This window comes from Emys orbicularis, chromosome 13 (assembly GCF_028017835.1).
Source record: "Emys orbicularis isolate rEmyOrb1 chromosome 13, rEmyOrb1.hap1, whole genome shotgun sequence".
Lineage (NCBI taxonomy): Eukaryota > Metazoa > Chordata > Testudines > Emydidae > Emys > Emys orbicularis.
The window spans coordinates 50,405,260-50,430,092 of record NC_088695.1 but is presented as its reverse complement, the minus strand read 5'-3'; the positions used below and the strand labels follow the sequence as shown (position 1 = coordinate 50,430,092).

The 24,833-nt window shown below is 48.0% G+C and overlaps 2 protein-coding genes across 2 annotated transcripts; both read left to right on the top strand.

Annotated features, from left to right (window-relative positions):
• The first annotated feature begins 972 nt into the window (after nucleotides 1-972).
• NOTUM (notum, palmitoleoyl-protein carboxylesterase) lies at nucleotides 973-14,769 on the top strand. Its single transcript, XM_065416101.1, is given in 12 exon segments — nucleotides 973-1,214; nucleotides 1,216-2,139; nucleotides 3,403-3,455; nucleotides 3,886-3,981; nucleotides 8,272-8,332; nucleotides 10,003-10,061; nucleotides 11,604-11,706; nucleotides 12,293-12,484; nucleotides 13,384-13,484; nucleotides 13,600-13,747; nucleotides 14,301-14,348; nucleotides 14,463-14,769. Coding segments are annotated over 12 exon segments (2,334 nt in total).
• Nucleotides 14,770-22,437: 7,668 nt separating this feature from the next.
• MYADML2 (myeloid associated differentiation marker like 2) lies at nucleotides 22,438-23,343 on the top strand. Its single transcript, XM_065416268.1, has one exon. The coding sequence runs from the start codon at nucleotides 22,438-22,440 to the stop codon at nucleotides 23,341-23,343; it is 906 nt and encodes a 301-aa protein (XP_065272340.1).
• Nucleotides 23,344-24,833: the final 1,490 nt, after the last annotated feature.

Sequence of the window (24,833 nt, the reverse complement as noted above, 5' to 3'; positions counted from 1 at the left end):
GACACGAGAAGGTTCAGTTTTGTGTACCATGTGAACAAATTCTGGGAGTGCTATTGGGATAACTTGCAGTGAAATAGACAAAGGAGCCACCCTCCCCCATAATTAAAGATGTACTGACCATCCTTGGAGGGGAGATTCCATCTCTCAGAGATAAGCCTGGGTAGTCTTTCCATGCAACAAGTGTTTTCCTTTGAAATTCCAAAATCACCAAAGTACCTCCTCTGCACACCTAAACCCTGGTGAATACAACAGGCCTTTAGTGAGGACACAGGAGGGGCAGAATCGGAGCTAACCAAAGGCAGTTCCTTTCTCCTTTGAAAACCAGGAACACCTGTCCTGGGTCCCATCTCAACCTTCACCAAGCTCATTCACTTCTCCCTCCCCAAGCTCTAGCGCAGCCTCCATCTCCAGGCGCAGGGCTGGAAGGGGACGGGGTCCCACTCCATTAGCACTCTGGATTGCTCAGCTCTAGCACCAGAGACAGAACCGGGTCTGGCCCTGGCCCCGCTCCAGAGCCTGGTGAGTTCTGCAGCTCCAGCTCCGGACCCTACCCCAGAGCCTGGGCAGGGCACGTTCCTCCAAGCCAGGGGAGGCGGGGAGGCCGGGGGCTCCTGGGTCACACGTGGGGATGGGATTTCATTCTGCCCTGCTGTTCCCCAGGCAGGTGCTGGCGGGAAGAGAGGAGCAATGGGAGCGGCCGCCTGCACCCCCTGCAGTCCTAAACATTGAGGCCTTTGTTTCAAACTCAAATCAAACATCCCGAGCCGGCCGGGGAATCCTGCGGCTCCTGAGCGGGGATCGGGCTGCCACACTCGCTCGAGCAAGCCCTGCCAGCGTGCAAGAGTGGGAGGAGCAGTTCAGAGCCGCGCAGGGCCGGAGAGCCCCTGAAGGGGGACAGACCCGAGCCCCTGCGGCAGGACAGTGAAGCGCCCTGGCAGGGGGCAGGAGCCGCTTGCGAAGCAGCCAGTGGACATGTCCCAGGCCGTGAGTCTGCTCGCGGGGCTGGGGCGGGAGCGCGCAGCCCCACGCAGCGAGCCCAGCCGCGGACGGGAGGTGAGTCGCTGCTGGGCACTTCTCCCACAGCAAACGAGCCCGCCGGGACAGAGGGCCGGGCGGCGGGAGCGGGGCACTTCAAAGGCCTGTCCGGCTCAGCCCGCCCTGGAGCCCAGCGCCCCTTGGCTCGGGGAGCCGCTGCTGCCCCCCGCTGCGCATCGCAGCGCCCGGACGGGACAGGACGGGAGAGGCGGGGCGGGAGCCGGCAGAGCAAAGGCCGGAATCTCCTGGCAAGGAAACAGTAAAGCCCCCCCTCCGCCTGGATCCCAAGGGGCGGAGGGGAGGGGAGAGCAGGGCGGGGGCTGGCCGGCTGCTGCCCCACGCGGCGCCCGGGCTGGCGGCGCCCCCGGCGGGCTCCCCGTGCCCCTCTGTCATGCGTCTGCTCTGGGACGAGAAGGCGAGTCCGTGCGCCAAGAAAAGCCGAGCGCCCCCGAGCCCCGCCGCAGAGCCCGGGCACCAGCCGCCGGCCCCCGCTAACTACGCCCAGGCGCTGCCCTCGCCGCTCATTGGAGCGGGACTGAGCGGAGCGACCAGACTCTGCGCTGCCCTGGGAACAGCAGGAGCAGGCCCGGGCCAGAGACCCCAGCTCCGGCCAGCACTGGGGAGACAGAGCCCGCGAAGCGCTGCCCGCCCCCAGGGACTAGTTCCTCCGGGACCCGGAGCCCCCGCCAGTCTGCAGCCGAGCGGAGCAGGAGGCAGAGCCCGTCCGAGCGCCCAACTCCTCTGCTCCTTCCCCCGCAGGTGGCTCCGGGTCGCGATGGGCAGAGGAACCGTGCAAGTGCTGCTGCTCTTGGGACTGCTGCACTGGGGCCCCGGTGGCGAGGGCAGGAAGAACTGGAGGCGGCGAGGGCAGCAGCCGGCGGCTGCGGCGGCAGCCCGGGAGCGGAGCGAAGCGACCGGGCAGCCAGTGGAGAGCTTCCCGCTGGACTTCACCGCCGTGGAAGGCAACATGGACAGTTTCATGGCTCAGATCAAGAGCCTGGCGCAGTCACTGTATCCCTGCTCGGCCCAGAACCTGCACCACGAGCTGCGCCTCCATCTCCTGCTCAACAGCTCGGTCACCTGCAACGACGGCAGCCCGGCCGGGTGAGTGCGGGGCTGGGATCCTTTCCAGCCCACAAACCAGCTCGAGCCTCCCCTGACCCTGAGCCCCCAGCGCACCCTTCCCGATACAGCTTCAGCCCCGGCCGGCCTCAGTCCCGAGTCCTGGCCCCGCCGCTCTCCCGCACTACAGGGGCCCTTTCACCTCCCCACGATTGGCTTCACGATTCCGCCCGCATTATCCCGCGCCCCAAAGCTGCTGTGCGGGCTGGAGCCTGCCCTCGGAGGGCTCCTGCGGACTGAAAGGGATGCCGGAGAACCATCCCCAAAGTTCTCGGGGAATGACCCACTCCACACGCCTCCCGGCCCTTTCGTTTACTCCATCTCTTCCATGCTCCTCTCCCATCCTGCTTCATTCACTTTACTAGAACTACTTCATTCACATCCCTCGCTCTCTGTGCTTGCTTCCCCACCCTGAGGGGTGGGGAAGGGAGAGTCAATGTCCTTCATTTTAACTTATCAGTAGTTTTCCAAAGTCCATTAGAATCCAAAGCATTTAAGGGCATATCCAAAAGCAGCCAAAGAAGTTCACAGACACAGGGGTGGAGAGGATGACATGGAGACAGAGTCCTAAGAAAGAAATCTGCCTGGAGTTATTTTACTTGATCCTGACTCCTCCTGGATTATCACTCACCCTCATCCTCACCCCTCTTTTATTGTTACCCTCACCAGCATGAGGTAGTTAATTCATGGAGCCAGCATTCTCTGTTCTTCATGTGTGTGTGTATAAGTGGGGATGATAATGCTTACCCACCTTGTAAAGTGCCTTGAGATCCTCTAATGAAAGAAGCCAGAGAAGTGCCAATTATTATTTTTTGATTATTATTATGATTGCTGGCCCTCTCCTATTCCTGCTTTATGTATATTTAAACAAAGTATGAACATTTTTGTCTAGCACTCAAACTCTGCTTCCACCTCGTGGTCATTACTAAAAACACAGCAAGCAACAGGTGGAATAACTCTTTCCTGCCTGGAAATTCTTAGGAATTCTAGGAATTTGTTTAATGCATTTATTTTGGAGAGAGATAAAAGCCAATCTGCCTGGCTCAGGATCTCCGGGAAGGCCCTTTGATCAGACGGTTTGGAGCTCTTCTGACAGCCTTCCTGTTTCTTTCTCTTGTTCTTTAACCAAATATTTTATGTAACCCTCTTGATATTATAATGAGTTTGTGTATCAAAGAGCTTGTGGTTAAGCTAGTCAGTCTGCCTAATGAATTTAATGCTGCTTTCTGCTTGTTTTTTCTTTAGCTACTACCTCAAAGAATCAAAAGGCAGTAGAAGGTGGCTGCTGTTCCTGGAAGGTGAGCCTGGATTATTTTTTATTTAAGCACAGATCAAGCTTTTTAGCCTCTTTTGTAAATGAAGAGGTAGGGATGGGGGAGAGCTATCCAACTGCTTTCTTCAAAGGCTGTGCAAAATGTGTGTGCTGGCTGCCTTCTGTCTCCATCCTTCCACCCGACGCACTCACTTTGTCATATGCCTCTGCTGCCTGACAATTTAGTGGATTTCTTGGCATCCTAACTACCCACCTGACCCTAATTAAAGCTTCTTAATCCAGCTACTTCTTTCTGTCATTTCCTTTACCCACTGCTTGCACCATTCATCTCAGCCTGGGAATCCCATGTTCTATTGTACACGTTCATCTCTCTCTCTCTGTGATACTTTGCCACTCCTTCCCTGAACAAAATGACAGCAAGGAACTGACTTGATATTTTTTTTCTCATGACCCAGGGGGATGGTATTGCTTTAATAGAGAAAATTGTGATACCCGCTATGATACAATGAGGAGGCTGATGAGCTCCAAGGAGTGGCCCATTACCAAAACTGGTAAGTCTTTCTGTGCAGGGGGTGGAAACACCATTACACATTACATCTACCCTCTACACATAATAACAAAAGGGAAAAAAAGAAAGGGGGGAATACACAGATTTTGTAGTGTAGCAGAGTTCCTCACAATATACACTGTCACTTCCCCACAATTGTTCCTGTTCAGATATTAACACAATGTAAGTCACATACATGCATTTGCCTGTACATGCATACACACTTCCATTAATTAGTATGCATATGCACATGCCCTCACAAAAACATGAAAACATACACAAGTATGCATGTACACTTGCAGGGATGTCATCCTTCTTTGAACCCCCTCTAATTCTGCAATATAATTTTACAGATAACCAGTACTGCACACATCCCAGATGAAGGAGTATCATTGATTTAAATATTGCCCTACAGGACCACATGGGAGACAAGAGTCTTTCCAAGTGTAGTCCAAGGTCTACACTGGGTGGGTAGGTTGCGGGGTACACATCACCCCCCTCCTCCAGCCCTGTGTAGATCAATCAAATATATAATATTCTAGGGGGGGGGTCCCTCCCTTTCCCCTCCCTCTGAGGTCCCAGAGGGAGCTGTGGCAGGGGGACCACCATGGTAACATGGCTCTAATGTGCCAAGGAGCTACAGTCAGTGGAGACAGACAGTGCCACCATGTGGATGGCCCTGACTTCCTGCAGCTCCCCAGGCATCAGTGTGGCTTTCCGGGATCTGTCAAGATTAGGGAAAAACACTGTCCTGACTCCTCACCGCCAATGGGATGAGGTGGGAGGGATCTCTGCAAGGAGATGCTCACACAGATTTCCTCCCTCTGAGACCCTTACCCTTATGCTGAAAGATCTGAGCCTTAGGGTACGTCCAGACTACCCACCGTATCGGCGGGTAGCAATCGATTTATCGGGGATTGATATATCGCATCTCGTTAAGACGCGATATATCGATCCTCGAACGCGCTCCCCGTCGACTCCGGAACTCCACCGGAGCGAGCGGCGGTAGCGGAGTCGACGGGGGAGCCGTGGCCGTCGATCCCACGCCGTGAGGACGGGAGGTAAGTCGGAATAAGATATGTCGACTTCAGCTACGGTATTCCCGTATTCGACACCCCCACCAGTGTAGACCAGGCCTAAGTCAGCAATTCTGCCCATAATGGATGAGCCACTCAAAGCCAGCAGCAGAATCAGTTTTGAAAATTGACATTTAATGGTACATACTCTTATTTAGTGAATCTAGGCTCAATTTTTCTCTGTGCCCAAACTCCTCTCAGTGCAGGATAGGGGCCGATCCATAACTGGCTCCCTGATTCTGCTCCAGTATTAGAGCAGCTGATGGGCTGCTTTAACCTATGGCACTGGCATAAGAGAAAGATAGGTATCCTCCATCTCCTAACATGTTGCCTAAACCTGGGGCAGGCCCTGCCTCAGCTGGCTTTATGGCAACTGGAATTTCCCTCCACAAGGGGAATTTTCTGTTAGCCATTTTCAGCCAGAATCCATCTACTTCATGCTTCTGGTTAGTGGAAAGTAGATCATACCAGAAGATATGGGTTCTTGTGCTTAGCTTCCTGTAGTACTGTAAGCAATTACAGCAGTTTATCTTTAAGTGCTTTCCTATTCTTGTTTGGTGACTTCCCTGTGTCTTATTTTTATTTTCATCCCTCCCCCTCTGTATAATGGGGTGAATGATGCTTGATGCTCAGAGCTTCAGATAAATGCCTAGAAATACAGATTACCAACCTTCCTTCCCCTCTTTCCTTTTTCTGACTGCTGAGCTTCATACCCCACTGCTCCCTGATTGCGGGCCAAATTCAATGCTGCACCTTTCAGGAGGCACAGCATAGAAGGCGCAGCACAGGAGGTGGGGAGCAAAGGTGAGCTATATACATCACATATTCACTTCCCTAATTCTGAGCTTGTCTAAGAGGTGGCTTAACTCCCAGCATAAGTTAGAGTAGTCCTAGGGGGTGCTTCAATGTATGGCAGCTTTGTATAGCTGACACAGCTGCAGGTGGAAATAACTGGAGTACTTTGCACTTGGGCCACTCCCCATCCAGCCCTCAATACACCAACCACAGCTCTCTCCCTGGCATGGCTCTACTGTTGGGGACTGCACAGGAGAATGATGAAGGGCTGCCCACATCAGCTCTACACTGCTCTTGTGTTGGAGGAATTCCCATCAGGGCCATTGAGGTCCCATTACATCACTAGAATGGTATAAATGGGTCATAGTGGAGGCCAGAATCTGGCTCTGTCTCCTACTTCTTTGGCCAGCCTCATTGGAACCGTTGGACTTCAGTATTTCATCTGTTGTCCTTAAAGGGGTAATCATCATAACAGGCTCTTATATAATTCTTGTATAATAGTCTTGGCCTGTCAAACTTCCAGAAGAAATTCATTCACTGTAGTTTGGGGGAGAGGCCTTCACAGAGGGACACACACACACACACCAGTGAATGTATTTGCAAAGACACACACACACACTATTATGTAATTCACTTGGATCAGTTTATCTATCTCCGATAGGCCTGGTCCTATGACTTGGAGGCCCCAAACTGCTGCAGATGGGAAACCAGATTGTGAGTTTCTGGGTCTCACCTGCCCTCCCATATGGCCTTGTGAAGGCCCTACCTTCCTTCCCATTTAGGGCGACCAGACAGCAAGTGTGAAAAATTGGGACAGGGGGTGGGGGGCGTAATAGGAGCCAATATAAGAAAAAGACCCAAAAATCGGGACTGTCCCTATAAAATCGGGACATTTGGTCACTCTATTCCCATTCATAACTGCATAATATTCCTTTGGTATGTACAGTAGAACCTCAGAGTTATGAACACCTTGGGAGTGGTGGGTATTCATGACATGTTTGTAACTCTGAACAAAGTGTTATGGTTGTTCTTTCAAAAGTTTACACCTGAACATTGACTTAATACAGCTTTGAAACTTTACTATACAGAAGAAAAATGTTGCTTTCCCCTTATTTTTTTGGTAGTTTATGTATTTGCTTTTTATTATTTGTCTCTGCTGCTGCCTCATTGTGTACAGGTCTGTCGCATCTTATGCGCATTTAACATGCGCGATTTCAACTTTACACAGTCGGCAAAAACAAAACAAAAAAAAAAAAAAGAGAAAAACAACAGTTTTAATACTATACCTGTAGTGCGGGCGATTTCGCCCGCCGTTGAACTCAATGGGGTTTTGGCTATACGCGGTTTTCGCTTTACGCGCTAACCACGGAACGGAACCCCCGCGTAAGATGAGACAGACCTGTACTTCCGGTTCCAAATGAGGTGTGTGGTTGACTCAGGGCTGTCCTTACCCGTACGCAGCTGCGTAGGGCACCAGGAAATTTGGGGCACCAAATTTCCTGGTGCCCTGCGCAGCTGCGTGCTGCTCCAGCCCCGCCTCTTCCCGCCCCTGCTCCACCTCAGCCCCGCCCCTACTTTGCTGAGCTTTGCAGTATGGCTGGGCCTGCACTCATCGGCGGCGGGAAGTGCAGACCCGGCCCCAGCCGTGCCGCCGGTGAGTGCTGGGGGGTGGTTCCTCCCCTGCCCCCCAAGCCAGCCCTGCCCCCCTCCGCAGAGGCCTGGGGACAACCCCCCCATTCCCCCTCCGCAGAGGCCTTCCCCCCCCCCACACCCCCGTGGGGGGGCTGCGTAGGGCCCCAGAATAGCTAGGGACGGCCCTGGGTTGATTGGTCAGTTTGTAACTCTGGTGTTCACAACTCTGACGTTCTACTGTACTGCAATTGCCTTTGTGAAGATGTAAGATTAGGGAAGCATTTAATGAATTTTTATTTTCTTTTAATACTGCTTAGAAGGTGCAGGTAACACCATGGATCCCCACATCTCTGTGGACCACACAGTTACTGAGTCAGCACAGGATTATGGGATCTCTACCTTCCCTTGCACTGTTTATGCCAAGGGCTGATTGTACATGTAGGTTCTTTCTCTCATTCACACAAATCCTATAATTGCTAGTATTGGAATTCACCTTACAGAATTTAGGAAGAATGTACTTTTATGTAGGTATCACAGCGCCTTTTTATCATGAAAGGTAATAAGGTTTCTTGAAGTGCTGGGGTTCACCTCTGATGTGAATCAAGGGCTGAAAATCACATCCACCAAGATGTAGGCACAGACACATTTCTCTTTTTCCTTCCCACTTCACCAATGGCTATCACAGTGTAAGTTTCCCTTCTGTACGGCCAGAGCCCCCACACACCAGGCTCATTCCTATTGCTTTAAAATCTGAGAACAGCCTTTGTATATTTCTTTTCATCCACCTGCAGGAACTGGGATCCTGTCATCACAGCCAGAAGAAAATCCGCACTGGTGGAACGCAAACATGGTGTAAGGAGGGGCACCGAGGGGAACAAGTTTATATTCCAAAAATTATGTACAAAGAGGCACCATGAGAGGAAAAGGGAAGGGGATTATACCCCAGACATGGTGTAAGAATGGGGAGTGGACCATGCAAACATGGTCTATTGCTTCCTAGGACAGCAAGAGCAGGGAGTGCTACAATGGCAGATAACATAATTAATCCTTGGTAAAAGGGAAAACCCTATATTGTTCTCTCTGTCTACCACTTCAGCTTTCCCAGGAGCGGTGTTGACAAGGTCCAGAGTGACCTGTGTCCAGTTCAGCTGAAGGCATGGGTTGGTCTAATGATGAACCTCAAGAAAAACTGGGGAGATCCCAGAGGATATCCCCCAAAGGAATAAATTGGGAAATACCATATCAGGCCCTGTGGCTGGTGATGTGCCTGACAGTTCTCAGTGAGCTTCAGATGGTTACTTCTGTTCAGAGGGAAGACCTAGGAGGGGGAGGTTGGCTTGCTTGTGCTTACATAGACCCTCTGGATTGCAGTGTTGCAAGAAGGGACGAGAAGTGGATATAGGTGACAATTTCTATTGCAGCAGCTGGGGACAAAAAGCTAAGAGATGGAAAGATAGTTCCATTCCTGCAGAGACATTTAATAACAATACTTAGCAATTACATAGGGTAGGTGAGTCCTCCCCGTTTTACATAGAGGGAAACTGAAGCACAAAGAAAGGCAGTGACTTGCCCAACACCGCCCAAGTCAATGGAAAAGCCAGGATTAGAATTTAGATTTGTGCTCTAGAGCACGATGCCTCATAATTAGGGCTCCACGTTTGTCATGGAGGTCATGGAAGTCACTGATTCCATGACTTCCTGCAACCTCTGTGACTTCTGCAGTGGCCAGTGTGGATGATGCCAGGGCTGCCCAAGCAGCTGGCCCCGGAGCCAGCTGCTTAGGAGGCCCTGGGGACAGCCACAGTGGCCGCTGATTGAGCGGCTCTGCAGCCAGCCGCTTGGGCGACCCCGGAGCCAGCCACCGCTGGAGCAGCCCCAGACCCAGAGCCAGCCGCACCGACTGTTGCTTTGGTGGCCCCAGGGCCCCTGGGACCGTCTGAGCAGGGCCAATGCAGCTGGCCCTGGGGACCACCTGAGCAGCAGTCTCGGAGGTGGCAGGAGCAGCTGTAGCTCCTGGCAGTGGTCCCGGGGCGGCCGGAGTAGCGGCTGGCCCCAGGGCTTCCCCCTGGGACTCCCTCCCTCCCCCCCGCCATGGCCGGAGCAGCTGCTGGCCCCCTGGGGTTCCCCCCCTGGCAGCACCCCCCATAAGATTCAATCAGGTATTTATGGTATAAGTGATTGACAGCTCACGGGCAGTGATTTTTTGTTTCTTGCCCGTGTCCTGTCTGTGACTTTTACTAAAAATACCCATGATTAAATCGTAGCCTTACTCAATTAGATCAATAAAAAGATTTCAGTAAAAAGGCTAACATCAGAAGGGGGAAAAAAAGCAACTGTAACTGACTGCCATGTGAGGTAATCCTTCCTTTGAGTATTCAAGGGGGTGGTATAAGCATCTCATTGAACAAAAACAACAGTCCCTTCCCTTCTCCACAGGATTTCCTTCCAGTTCCTTGACCCCAGCCTCACCCCTCTGTATGTAAAGGGAAAATGAGTGCTCACAAACTTCTCATCTCTTGCAGTTTCATCCCCTATTGCTCAAGTGATGTTTGGAGTGGTGCCTCTTCCAAATCTGAAAAAAGTGAGTGCTGCCGATGGGCTGGCTGCCAGACAATCATCACACATTAGAGGATATGGCCTGATTTCTCTGAAATTATGTGAATGAGAGACGAGCTTTTTCCTGCTGAGAAGCAGGAAAAAATAACAAGTAACCTCCAGATAAAACATCCCTCTTCCCTCATCACATCCTGCAGGGACATGGTTCAGAGCCCCTGCATGCAGAGATGTCACAGATGCACATCTAATCCCTGCAGGTTGCACCTGGAGTTCCTGAAGCAGCCTTTCCTTTTAGATAAGCCTCTCCTACCCTGCATACACTGCGAATTAAATGGAGTGGCTGGGGCACCATGGCTTGTAATGTGTCTTCTCATATTGCTGACCTGAGTGATAAGTGTAATTAATTCAGTCTCATTCTTGTCCCAAATGGATGTGCAGCCCACCCATTGTTGGTCAGGAGCTGCTTGCAATTTGGCCTGCAAGACAAAAACTTGTGCATTATAATATGATGCTGTTGCCTGATGATACTTTGGTTTGGATCAACATAATGTCACTGTGACAACAGTGCAAAATTGTGATGTCTCCTTGGCACACACAGATAGACATTTCCTTATGCAGATAAAATTAAAGATTTTTAACATCCTGCAGATGAATCATGCCACCTCAGGATATGATGAGTCTTAAAAGATAACCAGGATTAGTACTTGGATGTGAGACCGCTACAGAAAACTCAAGGGGGCTTATTCTCTCACTTACACTGGATGAAACTCCATTGACTTTAGTCAAGTTATTCCTGATACAGCCTGGTGTAACTAGGGTTAGGGTTAGGAGCATCAGCCCGAAGGTGCTGCATGAAGTAGTACTAGTAATTCAGCAGGACATGTGCTTCCCTCTGAATCAGTGCTTGAACCAATGTCCTACTGTCAGCCATTGTGCTGCTGGATATGTCGTCTTTCCACTGATGTGAAATTGATATTCTGACCACTTGTGGGTGCCCAGGACAGTTTTTGCAAGAATAGAGGCATTAGCTCTGGTGTCCTGGCCAAATTCCAAGTGAGATAATGAAATAGTCTCCCTTTCTAAATTTCCCCTGTAGTTTCAATTGGATGTAATATTCTTTTTCACTTCCTATTGTGTTGTTCAGTGTTGCTGTGCAACAGTTAAGCAGCTATTGTCTCTCACCTCAGAGGGAGGTGCATCGCAGTGTAATTCCTTGTATATGTATTTTGTAACATACTTTGGAATCCTGTAGGCTGAAACCTATCAGCTTGATTTCAGGACTGGAACAACCGAAGATGCAGCAAGTCTGGATCAAGCCAGGGAAAGCCTGTGCTAGGAAAGGCCCTCAGTACCTACCTGCCTTGCTCTTACTTTCATGTGGACTAACATTCTTCAAGGTTACAATTTGTAAATTTCAGTGTATGGTAGAATTTGTTCACTGCAAACAGTTTCTCTGCCTTCAGGGTCCTGAGCAACTGTGGGATGGGGATGTGTGAGGGAAGCCTCTTCAACAAAGTTTTAGCCTACACATCACAGTCCTATTGATGGTGAACTCTTTCTTTTCCAGATGAATATGCCTTCATGGGAGCCCTCATAATACAAGAGGTAGTAAAGGAGCTGGTGGGAAAAGGCCTTAGTAATGCAAAAGTACTACTCCTGGCAGGAAGCAGGTAAGTGTCTGCATCAGATTGTCCTACAATGAAGAGAGAAATAATACGAAAGAGCAATTGCAATGGAGCACTGACTTTACAGATTAGTTCCCAGACACTGCCTGCGGGTGGTGCTAAGAGGAGTGAGGCAGAAGCACTGGTAGCGGAAAGCTCGCACAAATACTCCTCTCAGCCTCTTCCTGTAGGAGCTGCAATAGGGAATGATGTAGAAATACTGGCTATAGGAGAATCTCAGCTTTTGATTCGGAGGAATTTATTTATGGGGAAAGAATATTAGACAATAGAAACAGATGGAAAATTTTGTCTCCAAATTTCAGGGTCTTTCTATTTTGAGCTGCCAAAGCTCTTGCTAATAACAGAAAAGAGCTATGCCAGAAAGAAGAAAATAAAATGGATGGCCTTTGGTTGCTGAACTAGTTAGCATTGCTTTTATTTCTGAGAATTTATGAAGTGAGGAAATAACTTGCTGACTAGATTATGCCCTTACAGACTGGTCAAATTGCTCAATGCATCAAAACGGTGAAAGCAGTATGTATCGTAACTGTCTTTCAGGTCTTTGACTGAATTACTGATCTTGTCATTGCAGTGCTGGGGGAACTGGGGTGCTTCTGAATGTGGATCGAGTAGCAGAGCAGCTGGAGGAGATGGGTTATCAAGGGATTCAGGTCCGAGGGCTGGCAGACTCTGGCTGGTTCCTGGATAATAAACAGTACCGCAGAACCGACTGTATTGATACCATAACCTGTGCCCCAACAGAAGCTATTAGGAGAGGAATCAGGTACAATAAAATATTCTAAACTACCCTTCCCCAAGAGCTAAGGATGAGGAGAAATCCTGAGGCAGGGCTCTAAGGGATAGCTCAGTGGTTTAAGCATTGGCCTGCTAAACCCAGGGTTGTGAGTTCACTCCTTAAGGGGGCTATTTAGGGATATGGGGCAAAAATCTGTTGGATGATTTAATTGAGGATTGGTCCTGCTTTGAGCAGGGGGTTGGACTAGATGATCTCATGAGGTCCCTTCCAACCCTGATATTCTATGATTCTATGACACTCTTCCTGTCTTCCTTGCGTCCTTTTTGTATTTATAAGATACCTATCACATGCCTCACACTTTGTTGATGAGCTTCTACTTCTAAAGAAAAGAACCATAATTTCAAAGGCATATTCATGAGACTGTGTGACATTACAGACACTGTACTGAGTAACACAATACATTGATGTGACCAGACAGACACAGGGAAGAATGTTGCTGTTAATAAACTGAAATTGCCATCTCTCTAATCCTCCCATCACTGAGAATCTGATTGTTATCTAGGGGTAGGTGCCATACCCTAGGATCATAAAAGCAAGTGATGGGAAAAGTCCTATCAGAGCAGCCAGTCCACCTCCAGAACAGAGAGTATCATTGGCTAATGAAATCCCAGCTCTCCTCCTTCTCATTTATAAGTCATGTTTGATTAAATAGTACTGTTCACACCTGCTTGCCTTCCAGCTGAATCAAGAAAGGTTAGCTCTGTTCTTCTGTGCAGGGTTTTTTGTGCTCACTGCTTCATTCATGCACAGAGGACTCTCCGACTTCAACCAGCAAATGCCCCAGTGTTCTAGTGAATAGGAGATATTCCAAGCGAAAGGAGACTGCGTGGCATCGTGGCACTAACCCCACCATTGCTGTCTTTCAGATATTGGAATGGCATTGTTCCTGAACGCTGCAAACTGCAGTTTAAAGAGGGGGAGGAATGGAATTGCTTTTTTGGCTATAAAATTTATCCCACTCTTCGATGTAAGTGCAAAAAGAAAGGCCTACCTGCCTGAGAGTCTGAAATTGGTCCTAGGCGGTTCCTTCATTTACTGCTGCTAACCTGATGAAGACTCTCTCCAATTCTTTTTCCCTCTAGGTCCAGTCTTTGTGGTGCAGTGGCTCTTTGATGAGGCCCAGCTCACTGTAGATAATGTACACCTAACTGGACAGCCTGTCCAGGAGGGGCAGTGGCTCTACATCCAGAATCTGGGCCGGGAGCTAAGAAATACCCTGAAGGATGTGACGTGAGTATTGCAGTAGGAAAAGCTGGGGTGTTCTTTTCCCTAAGAGAAGTCCTGCATAAGCTGGTTTGTGGGAGGTTCACAGTGGCTCTCTTGATAATCAATGTGATTTATTTGGTATCTGTACCTAATCTGCATCAGGAAACATGCTCTTAACATATCTGAAAAAAAATGAGGCGGGAACAGAGTTTTTTGGGATGTTTTAAGAGACACTGATCATAAAACATCCCAGCAACAGATGAAAGGGTGACATGAAACCTCTCGTATGTCTTAGACGCTTCATGCTAGATCAGCTCTTCATGGGAGTGACTGTAGCACCTATGAGCCCCTATAAATGCACCCAACCAATAAGCTATGGAAATGTGCCATTTTCTGAAAATTCCACCCTGTTCTAGTCTATTCAGATTCTTATATCATGTCCAGCAGTGTGGTATCCAAGCATCATGCCAGGGACAGCAGAACTTCTAGCCAATTCCAGGACGGGGGGGAATTATCTGTGAGACAAGTCACCTTTTTGCCTTCTCACCCTACCTGATCTGTGTTTCTTTCCTTTCAGTGCTAGCTTTGCTCCAGCCTGTTTGTCTCATGAGATCATTACGCGCAAGTAAGTGTCTCTCTTCACAGAGTCTATGAAATGTCATGAGTTAGCAAGAAAGGGAATATGGTAATACTGATACCCTAACCCCGCTGATACAAGTGTATGGTTTGATTTTTGCAGTCACTGGACAGACATCCAGGTGAAAGGAACTTCGTTACCCCGTGCCCTGCATTGCTGGGACCGCAGCCTGCATGACAGCAACAAAAATGGGAAAGCCCCTTTGAAGGGTTGCCCAATCCATCTGATTGACAGCTGTCCCTGGCCCCACTGTAACCCCTCATGCCCTACCATCCGGGACCAGTTCACGGGGCAGGAGATGAATGTGATCCAGTTCCTCATGCACATGGGTTTTGATGTTCAGAAGATGGCACAGCAACAGGGCCTGGAGCCCAGTAAACTTCTGGGGATGCTGAGCAGTGGTAGCTAGAAAGGGTTCTCCATGAAAGGGCAGAATGATCAGATAAGGAGGAGGAGCCTCTCAGCTTCTCTCCCAAACTCTTTAACCTTCTCCATTCTCATGCAGATATGCACACTTACACACATGCACACTCACAAGCACACGTGCACACTTAGTGTGTGTCAAGAAAAAAAAGAACAGATTCTTGCTTACACCATTTGACTGAAACTCATTACCTCTAAACTTCAGGGCCCAATCTTGGCTGTTCAGAATCTCTTTCTGTGTTACACAAGGTGGCCTGAAGCAGGGAGCAGCAACGCCATAAACACCAGCATTAAGAACCCTTCCCAAGAGCTAAAAGGACTCTTACCCTTGCTGAGAATGTTTCACATCATAGACTTACAACATATGGTGAAAAAAGCACTGGATTTTTTTGTCCAATTAGAAGTGAAGGATTACATGACTTCCTAGAGGTCAGCATCTCATGATGTATCATAATGTACAAACCAAGGACATGTGCTAGGAACGGACACTCTTATACTCAATTTACTTTTGTATTATTTTATAAAATGACTTTTTTTATTACTTATTTTTTAAAAAATTATGCAAGAAATATAAAATTAATGATATTGTTTTGTAACATATTTTTTTTAAATAATGAAAAAACCTCCTGCTACTATGGCAACGTGGGCATATTTATTTTAATATGTAAATGCTATTTATAAGGGCTGACCAGAGAACTGCTCATATGTCTTTGTAAAGTTGTAAATACTGCTCTTGGGGATGGGTTTTTTTTCTGATCACATGTGTGTGGGAGAGGGCAGTATTGGCATTATTATAATTATTATTAGATTCCAATGTTCCCCTTGTAGTATGTTTGTTGTTATTTCTGGAATGGAAAGGATGTAATGCACGGTCTAGTTACAGAACTTGGTAGTCAGAATCCACCATCCCATGGCAGTGATTAATACAGGATCACAGTTCCAGACTATGTGCAGAGCTGAAACTCAAGTAAATAGTTTCAAATATTAAGTGTTTAAAAATCTTTGCATTCATAGATTCTAAGGCCAGAAGGGAGCACTCTGATCATCTAGTCTGACCTCCTGTAGAACACAGGCCTCCACAAAATCATTCCTAGAGCAGATCTTTTAGAAAAACATTCAATCTTGATTTAAAAATTGTCAGTGATGGAGAATCCACCTTGACACTGGGTAAGTTGTTCCAAGGGTTAACTACTCTCACTTAAAATTTTACACCTTATTTCACTCAGTATTTGTCTAGCTTCAACTTCCAGTCACTGGGTCAAGTTATACATTTCTCTGGTGGACTGAAGAGCCCATTATTAAATATTGGTATTTATAGACTGTAATCAAGTCATCCCTTAAGTCTCTCTCTGTTAAGATAACTCCAATTGCAGTCCTTGAGTCTACTGCTATAAGGCATGTTTTCTAATCCTTTAATCATTCTTGTGGCTCTTCTCTGAACCTCTCCAATTTACCAACATCCTCCTTGAACAGTAGACACCAGAACTGGACACTGTATTCCAGCAGTGGTCACACTAGTGCCAAATTCAGAGGTAAAATATCCTGTCTACTCCTACTCCTGTTAGAAAACAGCCATGTCTACCAGTTTGACTTAGACAATGAGAAATGTATAAGCTCAAGGGCCAATTCTGGCCCCCTATATGCTGCTCTGATAGCACAGAAGGGATTTAAAGAAATCGCAACAGGCTGGGGAAGAATTTCTCTGGCACAAAAGCAGCATCCAGCCACCCTATGCGATCCCATAGCATAATGTGTACGGAGAGATGTCCTGGGAAGGGAGGCTCCAGGGTGCTGAGTGCTACGAAGATTCTGGGCTTCAGTGCAGACTGCATAGGGCTCCCATAAATTCGAATAGCTGTGGGGGCTGCACTTGCTCCCAACCAACCCAAGTCCAGGCAATGAAAATGTGGTTCAAAGTCACTTTTGCTTCTCCTGGCCCTAAGCTGTCCCTCCTGTGACACACAGATGTCCCCTGATCTTCAAAAGGAGAGTAGTCTCTGTCCCCACTCTACTTACACTAAATTCCAGCTCAGAGAGACAGCTGGAGCCAGAAATACAGACAATGTAATTAGAAATATAAGTGTAACAAATAAAACAAGAGGTGATCTGAACAGTTTTGAAAAATTCTATGCAGGGAGACACAAAATCTTTATAATGTAAGAAATGTGATACTCACAGAATAACAATGACACACAACATACATGTCTGGAATCAAAATAAATTTATAGAATTGGCTTCAGAAGCAGCCCCATCCAATGAATACCACCAAGAACTCTTGAAAACAAGAAGAGATGGAATAGAGTGCTTTCTCTGAACTCATGCCATACAAAACTTGAGTAACCGCTCAATGGGCATGACTCCAGTGTTGGGCTTCACCCCATAGATGGAACCTGGAGACCTATCACCCATGAGTCAAATCAAACAAAGCATAATCCAATGGGCTGAAAAGAACAAAAAACAAAAAATGAACAGCCAGTAAGAATGACAATCTGCTCCAGTGAAATTTAAAGAATGTTGTGATCAATGGTATAAAAAAATCTGAATTATAGGACACAAGACTGGAGTCCAGAGAAAGGACTCAGGGGAATCTTCATAGGAGAGAAAGGAATTACGGAGCCCCTCAAGGAAAATAATTCATTATTATTATTTATTTATACTGCTATAGTACCTAAAGTAAAAAGGGCCCAATCAGAATTGGCTCTGCACAGACATCTAGTAAGAGACAATCTCAGCATCTCTCACCTTTCTATATGACTTTATCTGATAGTAGTTTAGGCTGTATTCCAAGAAGTCAGGGCTTCTGCTCCCGTGTGCAGCATTTCATCTATTGCTTAAACAAAAAACAATGTTTTCTCTGTGGCTGGTAGGGTTTTCTTTAGATTTGTAATGTTTTCTATCTGAATCACCTTATAAAGGTACTAGGTATCACAGAGTGTGATCTGACACACAGTCATGTGTATGTGCCTCACACATAATTTGTTTTACCTGCACAATTTCTTTTTGCAGTTCACGAACACTGGCCTGGGATTCTGTATCTTCCTTCAGGGCTTATTAGCCAAGCAGGACTGTCCTGTCCTGTGCAGCAGTGTTTGAAATAGCTAATTTGCCAGAGTTTAGGAGACAGAGTCCTGTAGGAGAAGCTGGGGACTGCCACCTCAGAACACTATAGCTGCCATTTGCTGTAATCTGCTACCTTCTAAATGCAACAACCACAAAACTGCTCAGATTTATCTGTGTGAGGCAGGGAAACCAGTCATTTGTGATGATTTATTAATATCCAGAGCAGGGCCAAGGCTCCACCAAAGGCAGTAAACTCCAACTTTCAACCCAAATGCTCTTAAGCAGCAAGCTGAAACCCTCCAGTATCTTGCAGTGTGTTTATTTCCAGGGCATCTATCCTCTTGTTCCTGAATTGTCCAATTACTGATACTATCGCCCTCTGCCGGCAGAACCTTCTATCACTGGCTTCTCTTTCTGGAGTATTATTTTATACAGTAAATCTAGGGACCAGTTGAACAGGTGAAATATAGTTCCGAGCCTTTTATTTTAATAAGTAGATGAATGAGTTCATGTTTGCAAATCACACTACAAATGCTGAGTATTAGTGATTATTGCTGTTTGTAAAAAAGTCCCTTCAAACAGTTTTTCAATATAAGAATAGAGACTGACCTGTTCTTAGGTATTACTGGGACTAGTAAGTGACTTGTGCTGCCTTGGGCCTTATTCCAATAGTCACATTAACTTTGCCTTGTAGCACAACCTGTGTGTTTTATGGGATATGTCACAATGCAGGTAGTAATATACTACACTAGCCATTATATCTGAAAAACACTCAGTTCATCCAGTGATAAAGCTGTACAGTTAACAACATGAAAAGTCAGGAAATGCAGAAGTTAAAGTTTCAATAGAATGTTCATGTGGCTGAATGCTACATACCAGTGGAATCTTCACTTTTGCATTTCCTGACTTTTTGTGATGTTAACTGTACAACTTTAACATGAAATGAACTAAAGGTTCTAGGGTATTTTTAAGGAAGGGAAGGGGTGAAAAAGCAGAAGGAAAAATCCAGAGCTTAGTTTCTGGAGCTTCCGAGCTTCATGCTCTACATAAGCACTTCCCAAACTGTGATCCATGGAGCACTTGCTAGTAGTCTGTGGAGAGATGACTGGCCACCACATGCTGACCATCCTTATTTCCAGCTACTAAATTGCATTAAAAGAAGATGCAACTAGAATAACTACTTTTCTGATAATTGTTTTCCATGTAAGCAACTACTACAGTTGCCACAGAGAGTAATTTGACTGCTAAAGGAAAGGGAGATGGTCATAGGCCACTCTGTTGTCATGATAAAATGTGGGAACTCCTGCTCTACAAGAGTTCTGCTTTGGGAGTTCATAGGCTTCACCAGGACAGCTTGGAAGTTCTTTCAACCTATCAGTGCATTTTTACTGACTAGAGCCCTGAACCTTAGTCAGAGATGGACTCTTGCAAGTGAACAGAGTCACACACACACACACACACACACACACACACACACACACACACACACACACACACACACACACACACACACACAAAATTGCAAACCAGAGCCTAGTTGTGCATACCTATTTAGTGCATGGTCAGTACACGTTAGCTCTTACTGAGGACTATGACCAGGCCAAGCTTCGCTCTTCAGGTATTCATTTTTTGGCTGTGGCAGGGTCTAAAAAAGTTGGGTGAGGATTTTTTGTATATTTTTTTCTCTCTTCCATTATTAAAATTTTCAAAAATTAAAATAATTAAAATATAATCCACCTTTGGGTAAAGATAGGGTTACCATACGTCCGTTTTTTCCCGGACATGTCCGGCTTTTTGGTAATCAAACCCCCGTCCGGGGGGAATTTCCAAAAAGCCGAACATGTCCGGGAAAAATACTCCCTGGCTTACCTTAGAGCGGGCGCCGGGGGCTGCTGTGCTCCCTGACTCCTGGGCTCTGTAAGAGCCGAGCTGCCCGAGCGCTACCGGCTTCGGGCAGCCCCCATGCCTCCAGACCCTGTGCCCCCGGCCGGGCACTTCCCCTCCCGGGCTCCGGGGGCGCAGGGTCCAGAGCATGGAGGCTGCCCGAAGCCGGTAGCACTCGGGCAGCTCGGCGCTTACAGAGCCCAGGAGTTCAGGGAGCACAGCAGCCGCCGGAGCCCGGGAGGGGAAGTGCCCGGCCGGGGGCGCAGGGTCCGGAGGCATGGGGGCTGCCTGAAGCCCGAGCGCTACCGGCTTCACGGTTTGCCGGGCAGCCTCCAGACCCTGCGCCCCCGGCTGGGCACTTCCCCTCCCGGGCTCCAGCTGTGCTGGGGAAGCGCCGGCCGGGGGCGCAGGGTCTGGGGGCTGCCCGGCAAACCGTGAAGCCGGTAGTGCTCGGGCAGCCCTTTTCACGTGGCTGGGAGGGAGGAGGGGGAATGCGGGGCGCTCAGGGGAGGGGGCAAAGTTAGGGCGGGGACTTTGGGGAAGGGGTGGAGTTGGGCAGGGAAGGGGCGGAGTTGGGGCGGGGCCAGGGTGGGAAAGGGGCGTGGCCAGGGCCCTGTGGAGTGTCCTCTTTTTTTATTTTTTAAATATGGTAACCCTAGTAAAGACCAACCCTGGGGAAAAACATTTTTGGAAAGTTCTGAGCCTTTGAGAATGGAAAATAAGAATATTACCATAATTACTGTGGGCACTCCAAGCACCTGGTCAGTAGCTAAGACAAGGGGAGTCTGCAAAGATTGGAGAACAAAAGTTAGTCCCATTTTGCCAACGGCAGTCCTTCCTGTCACTCAAAGCTCTAGGAACCTGCACTTTACTGTTAAAGTAAGAGAGAAAGGAAGAAGCAGGACACGACACAGCAAGAGAGAGAGCAGCCAACTCATTTCTAAAGGTGTTCCCATACAAAAGGCTGACACTCGTGCCCAGGACAGAGCAACAGCAATACCTTATAGTGACAAATACCCCAATATTGCTGTAGGGTTAACCCTTTCTGATTTTCTGGGCTAAGACTAAAAATGCAGCTTATCTACCACCGTGTTTCACTTTAAGGAAGGAAACACGGTGGTAGATATTCCTCCACTCCCTTACATCCAGGGCAGAAACAAAACGTCAGTGAGACAAGAACTGGGCATGAAATTCCACAGATCTGAAAACTTCCATCCCAAGCCAAGAGGGCACAGTAGGTTCAGCATCCTAGTGATCAATGAACCTCATCCTAGGGGTCACAGACCTGCATGTGGTAGTAGGAGCCATTGAATATAACGTTCCAGAGATCAGAGAGCTGCTGGAGCCAAGCCCAAAACAGAATCAGATCACAATGGTAATGGAAACATTTATCTCAGCCCCAGGATGCTGCCGCTCAGGACCCTGGCCTACATCTAACTACTGTGATGCAGAAGGAGACTGCTTGATGGGAGGTATATAAGCCCCAGGATGATCAGAGCCTTATTCCCTGTGGACTAAGGAGAGGGGACTACAGGTTAATTAGAGCACCTGGAGCCAATTAAGGCCCCACCAGAGACCTAATAAAAAAACCCTACTTCAGTCAGCCAGGAGAAGGGAAGGAGAGTTGACTGTAGTTTGGAGGTGACTGGTGTTGACCAGAGGATCAGAGTACCGGGGCAGGGAGATCCTGCCCAAGCAGGGCAGAGGGACTTCCCCAGCACAGAGGACTGAGAGAAACCCTGCCCACGGGGAAAGAGGGTAAGAAGCCTGCGAAGCTGAAGGGGCTGGGACCGGAGTAGGAGGTGGACCTGGGTCCCTTCACTGCTCCCCTTTTCTCCTCCTCCAGGGCACTAGCAGAGCTCAAGAACAGGGGCAGGGGCAGGGGCAGCACCCTGACCCACCACACCAAGGAAAAGCATGGGACCCACCACAATAGCATTGGCCCTTTGCCAAACTACTCTACTGCCCAATATCAAACGAAGCAAAATTAATCAGTCTCTATTGTGCCATTGGGTCCACACCCCTCCATCCCACAGCTTCTGTGATGCCACCAGATCCATATACCCATCTGGTGCCATTGAATCTGCCACACCAAATTCCAGGTTCTGTGGTGTGGTAGGATCTGAGCCCTCTCCCCAAGAGGATCTGAGACCTCTGCAGGGTCTGGGAATGCTGACAGTCAGTGTTTAAATGACAAAACAGGCAGTAAAGGAAATGCAGGCTGTTAATCAGGAACCCCTGATGGAGTCCAGTTTGAGTGTAACTAACACCAGCTCATCATAGTTTCAGGGGACAGAGTTCATTCCATTCCAGGACTATTAATATAGCCAACTATTTATATTGCTGCGTTCCTACAGCACTAAAGCAGAGAGCTACAGCTGCAGAGCTAAAACGGAATAAAATGTCAACCACCAAGGAGAAAGTGATCATGCTAGAGACTGAAAGAAGAGACCGTGAAAAGACAGAATAAGAGACAATCTTCACAGATCCTGCCTGGTACTGCCGGGTTAACTGATCTTCATAGCTCTCGGATACCTGCAGCCTGAAAACAGAACCAGTCAATAATCTTACTACAGAAAATGAAGCTATTCTGCGAGGTTGCCAGAAATGCACGCTCGGCGAAGATTCTGATAGAGGGATAGAGAACTGAGCTAACCTGAAAGGAAGCTTTGCGGTCTCCAACTGCCTTGTTACCTGCTCTGATCAGACTATGGAGAGCTCAGGAGGGCCGTATCTGAACACAGCAGCAGTGGCATCCCCGGTGGGAGTAGCCCGTTTGCTGCAGGTGGCGTTTGGATGTACTACTTTCAGCCTGGTGGCCCATCAGGGGGGATTCAGTGCAGCCTATGGCACCTTCTGCATGTTCGTCTGGTGTTTCTGTTTTGCTGTCACCATCTTTATAATAACCTGTGAGTTCACTCGTCTCCACAGCTGCCTGAGCATCTCCTGGGGAAATTTCACAGCTGCCTTTGCCATGCTGGCCACACTCATGTCCATCACTGCGGCTGTGATCTACCCGCTCTATTTTGCCCAGTTTGGCTGTTATTCCATCAGTTGCAAGGTGAGAGATTTCCGCATAGCAGCCAGTGTCTTTGCAGGGCTCCTGTTCATTGCGTATGCTGTGGAGGTGTTTCTAACCAGAGCCAAACCAGGACAGGTGACCAGCTACATGGCCACAGTATCTGGCCTCTTGAAAATTGTCCAGGCCTTCGTGGCCTGCATCATCTTTGGGGCACTGGTAAATGACAGTCAGTACAGCAATTATGTGGCTACACAATGGTGTGTGGCTGTCTATAGCTTCTGCTTTGTGGTGACAGTGGTGGTAGTGGCCTTCAATGTCACAGGAAGGACAGCAATGCTGCGGTGCCCCTTTGAGCGCTTCGTGGTCATTTACACATTCGTGGCCATCCTCATGTATGTGAGTGCAGCAGTGATCTGGCCAGTGTTCTGCTTTGATAGTAAGTATGGGTCCCCATGGCGCCCCTACCAGTGCTCCCAGGGCAAATGCCCCTGGGACAGCCAACTGGTGATTGCTATATTTACTTATGTGAACCTGGTGCTTTACATTGTGGACTTGGCATACTCTCAACGCATCCGCTTTGTCTCACACCCTTAAATTCCCAATGCTGCCCCTGCAAAGCCATCAGGGCTCAAGCAACAACAGAGTTGGGAATCAGTTGGAGACAGGGGTCATAGAAAGTAGCTGCTGAGCCAGACACACCAATAAATTAAACAAACTTCAAGGTTAAGACTAGATCAGTAAATGAACAATCTGTAATGGGTGGGCAGCAGATGAGTCGGGAAAGAAGACCACAACCTTTCTTACCCCTCAACATTTGCTTCCTCCCTTCTGTATAGGGGAAAGGAATAGCATAGCAAACTGGATAGTATCCTTGCATCTCCACCAAACATGAACATCTGCTGCAAGAGTGGCTACGTCTGCCACTGGATTATCAGGCCAAATATTAAGCAGGGATCAGTGAGGTCGTGGGACTGCTACCAACACTGAACTCTAACCGAGAAGGGACTGTATCCAGGGAGACTGAGGAGTTCAGAGACAGCACCAGCTCTAGAACAGAATGAGGATCCTTCAAAATCCCAGACCTTTGATGTTATTTCTGTTATGGCGAGAAATTCATTGCTTGTAAATATGGGAGGTTCTAGCAAAATGGGTCTGAGGGGGAAAAACATGACAACAATTACGCTGATTTGAAGACTAGGAGCCCCCTCACTGGCCCACACACACTGTGGAATAAGCGTCGCCTTGTGTATGTGCCAGGTTGAAAAGGTTAGGGATATTCTTGTTAAGGACACTCTGAGCCATTACAGAAGTGAAAGTTGCTGAGTCATAGCTCTACTACCCAGAACTGGAGTGTGTGCTGGATCCAAGGCCTCGAAATAACCACTTTTAGTTTGAGCTGCTCACTGTTCACTCAAGCAGGGTCTGGAGATACAGTAGCTCCGTGCTCATGTAAAAGTTGCTTAATAGGCCAATATATATATATATGAACTGATGGAAATTAAAGGTGTGTTCTGTGGGGAAAAAGAATGGGGACAGAAATGGACTGGTCCCACCCTACTGCTCCAGGCCCCTGCAGGTTACAGATAAGATGATCAGCCTCATGGGGGAGAGGGGGAAATGCTTAAATCGTTAATGGATCCAGCCAATTTTCTCAGACCAGATTAAATTCCAGGACCCCCTAACTCTCTGCCCTTTGCTTTACCTGCCAGCTGCACAGCCACCTCCCTAATCCTTCTTCAGCAAACACCCTCTCTGGTCTCCTATAGCATGGCTCAGGATTTCAGGTTTACTCCCCATGGAAACTGCCTTCCTTCATCCAAGGGAATTCCCAATCCAGCAAGAAACCAAAGCAGTTTGTTTTTATTCAGATACTTGTACAGAATGTGTGTGAATCTAATAGGAGGTCAGATTAGAAACCACAAATAAAAATGACACATTGTCAAAAGTAACTGTGTTTAATTTGCCACACCGGTAGCATCTGACAACAAAAGCCACATGGTAACCTTACAATGCACACACCCACACAGCTCCATACACTCCCACCGTCCCCTCCCCAGATACAGCCTCTCCAACTTCACCTTTCC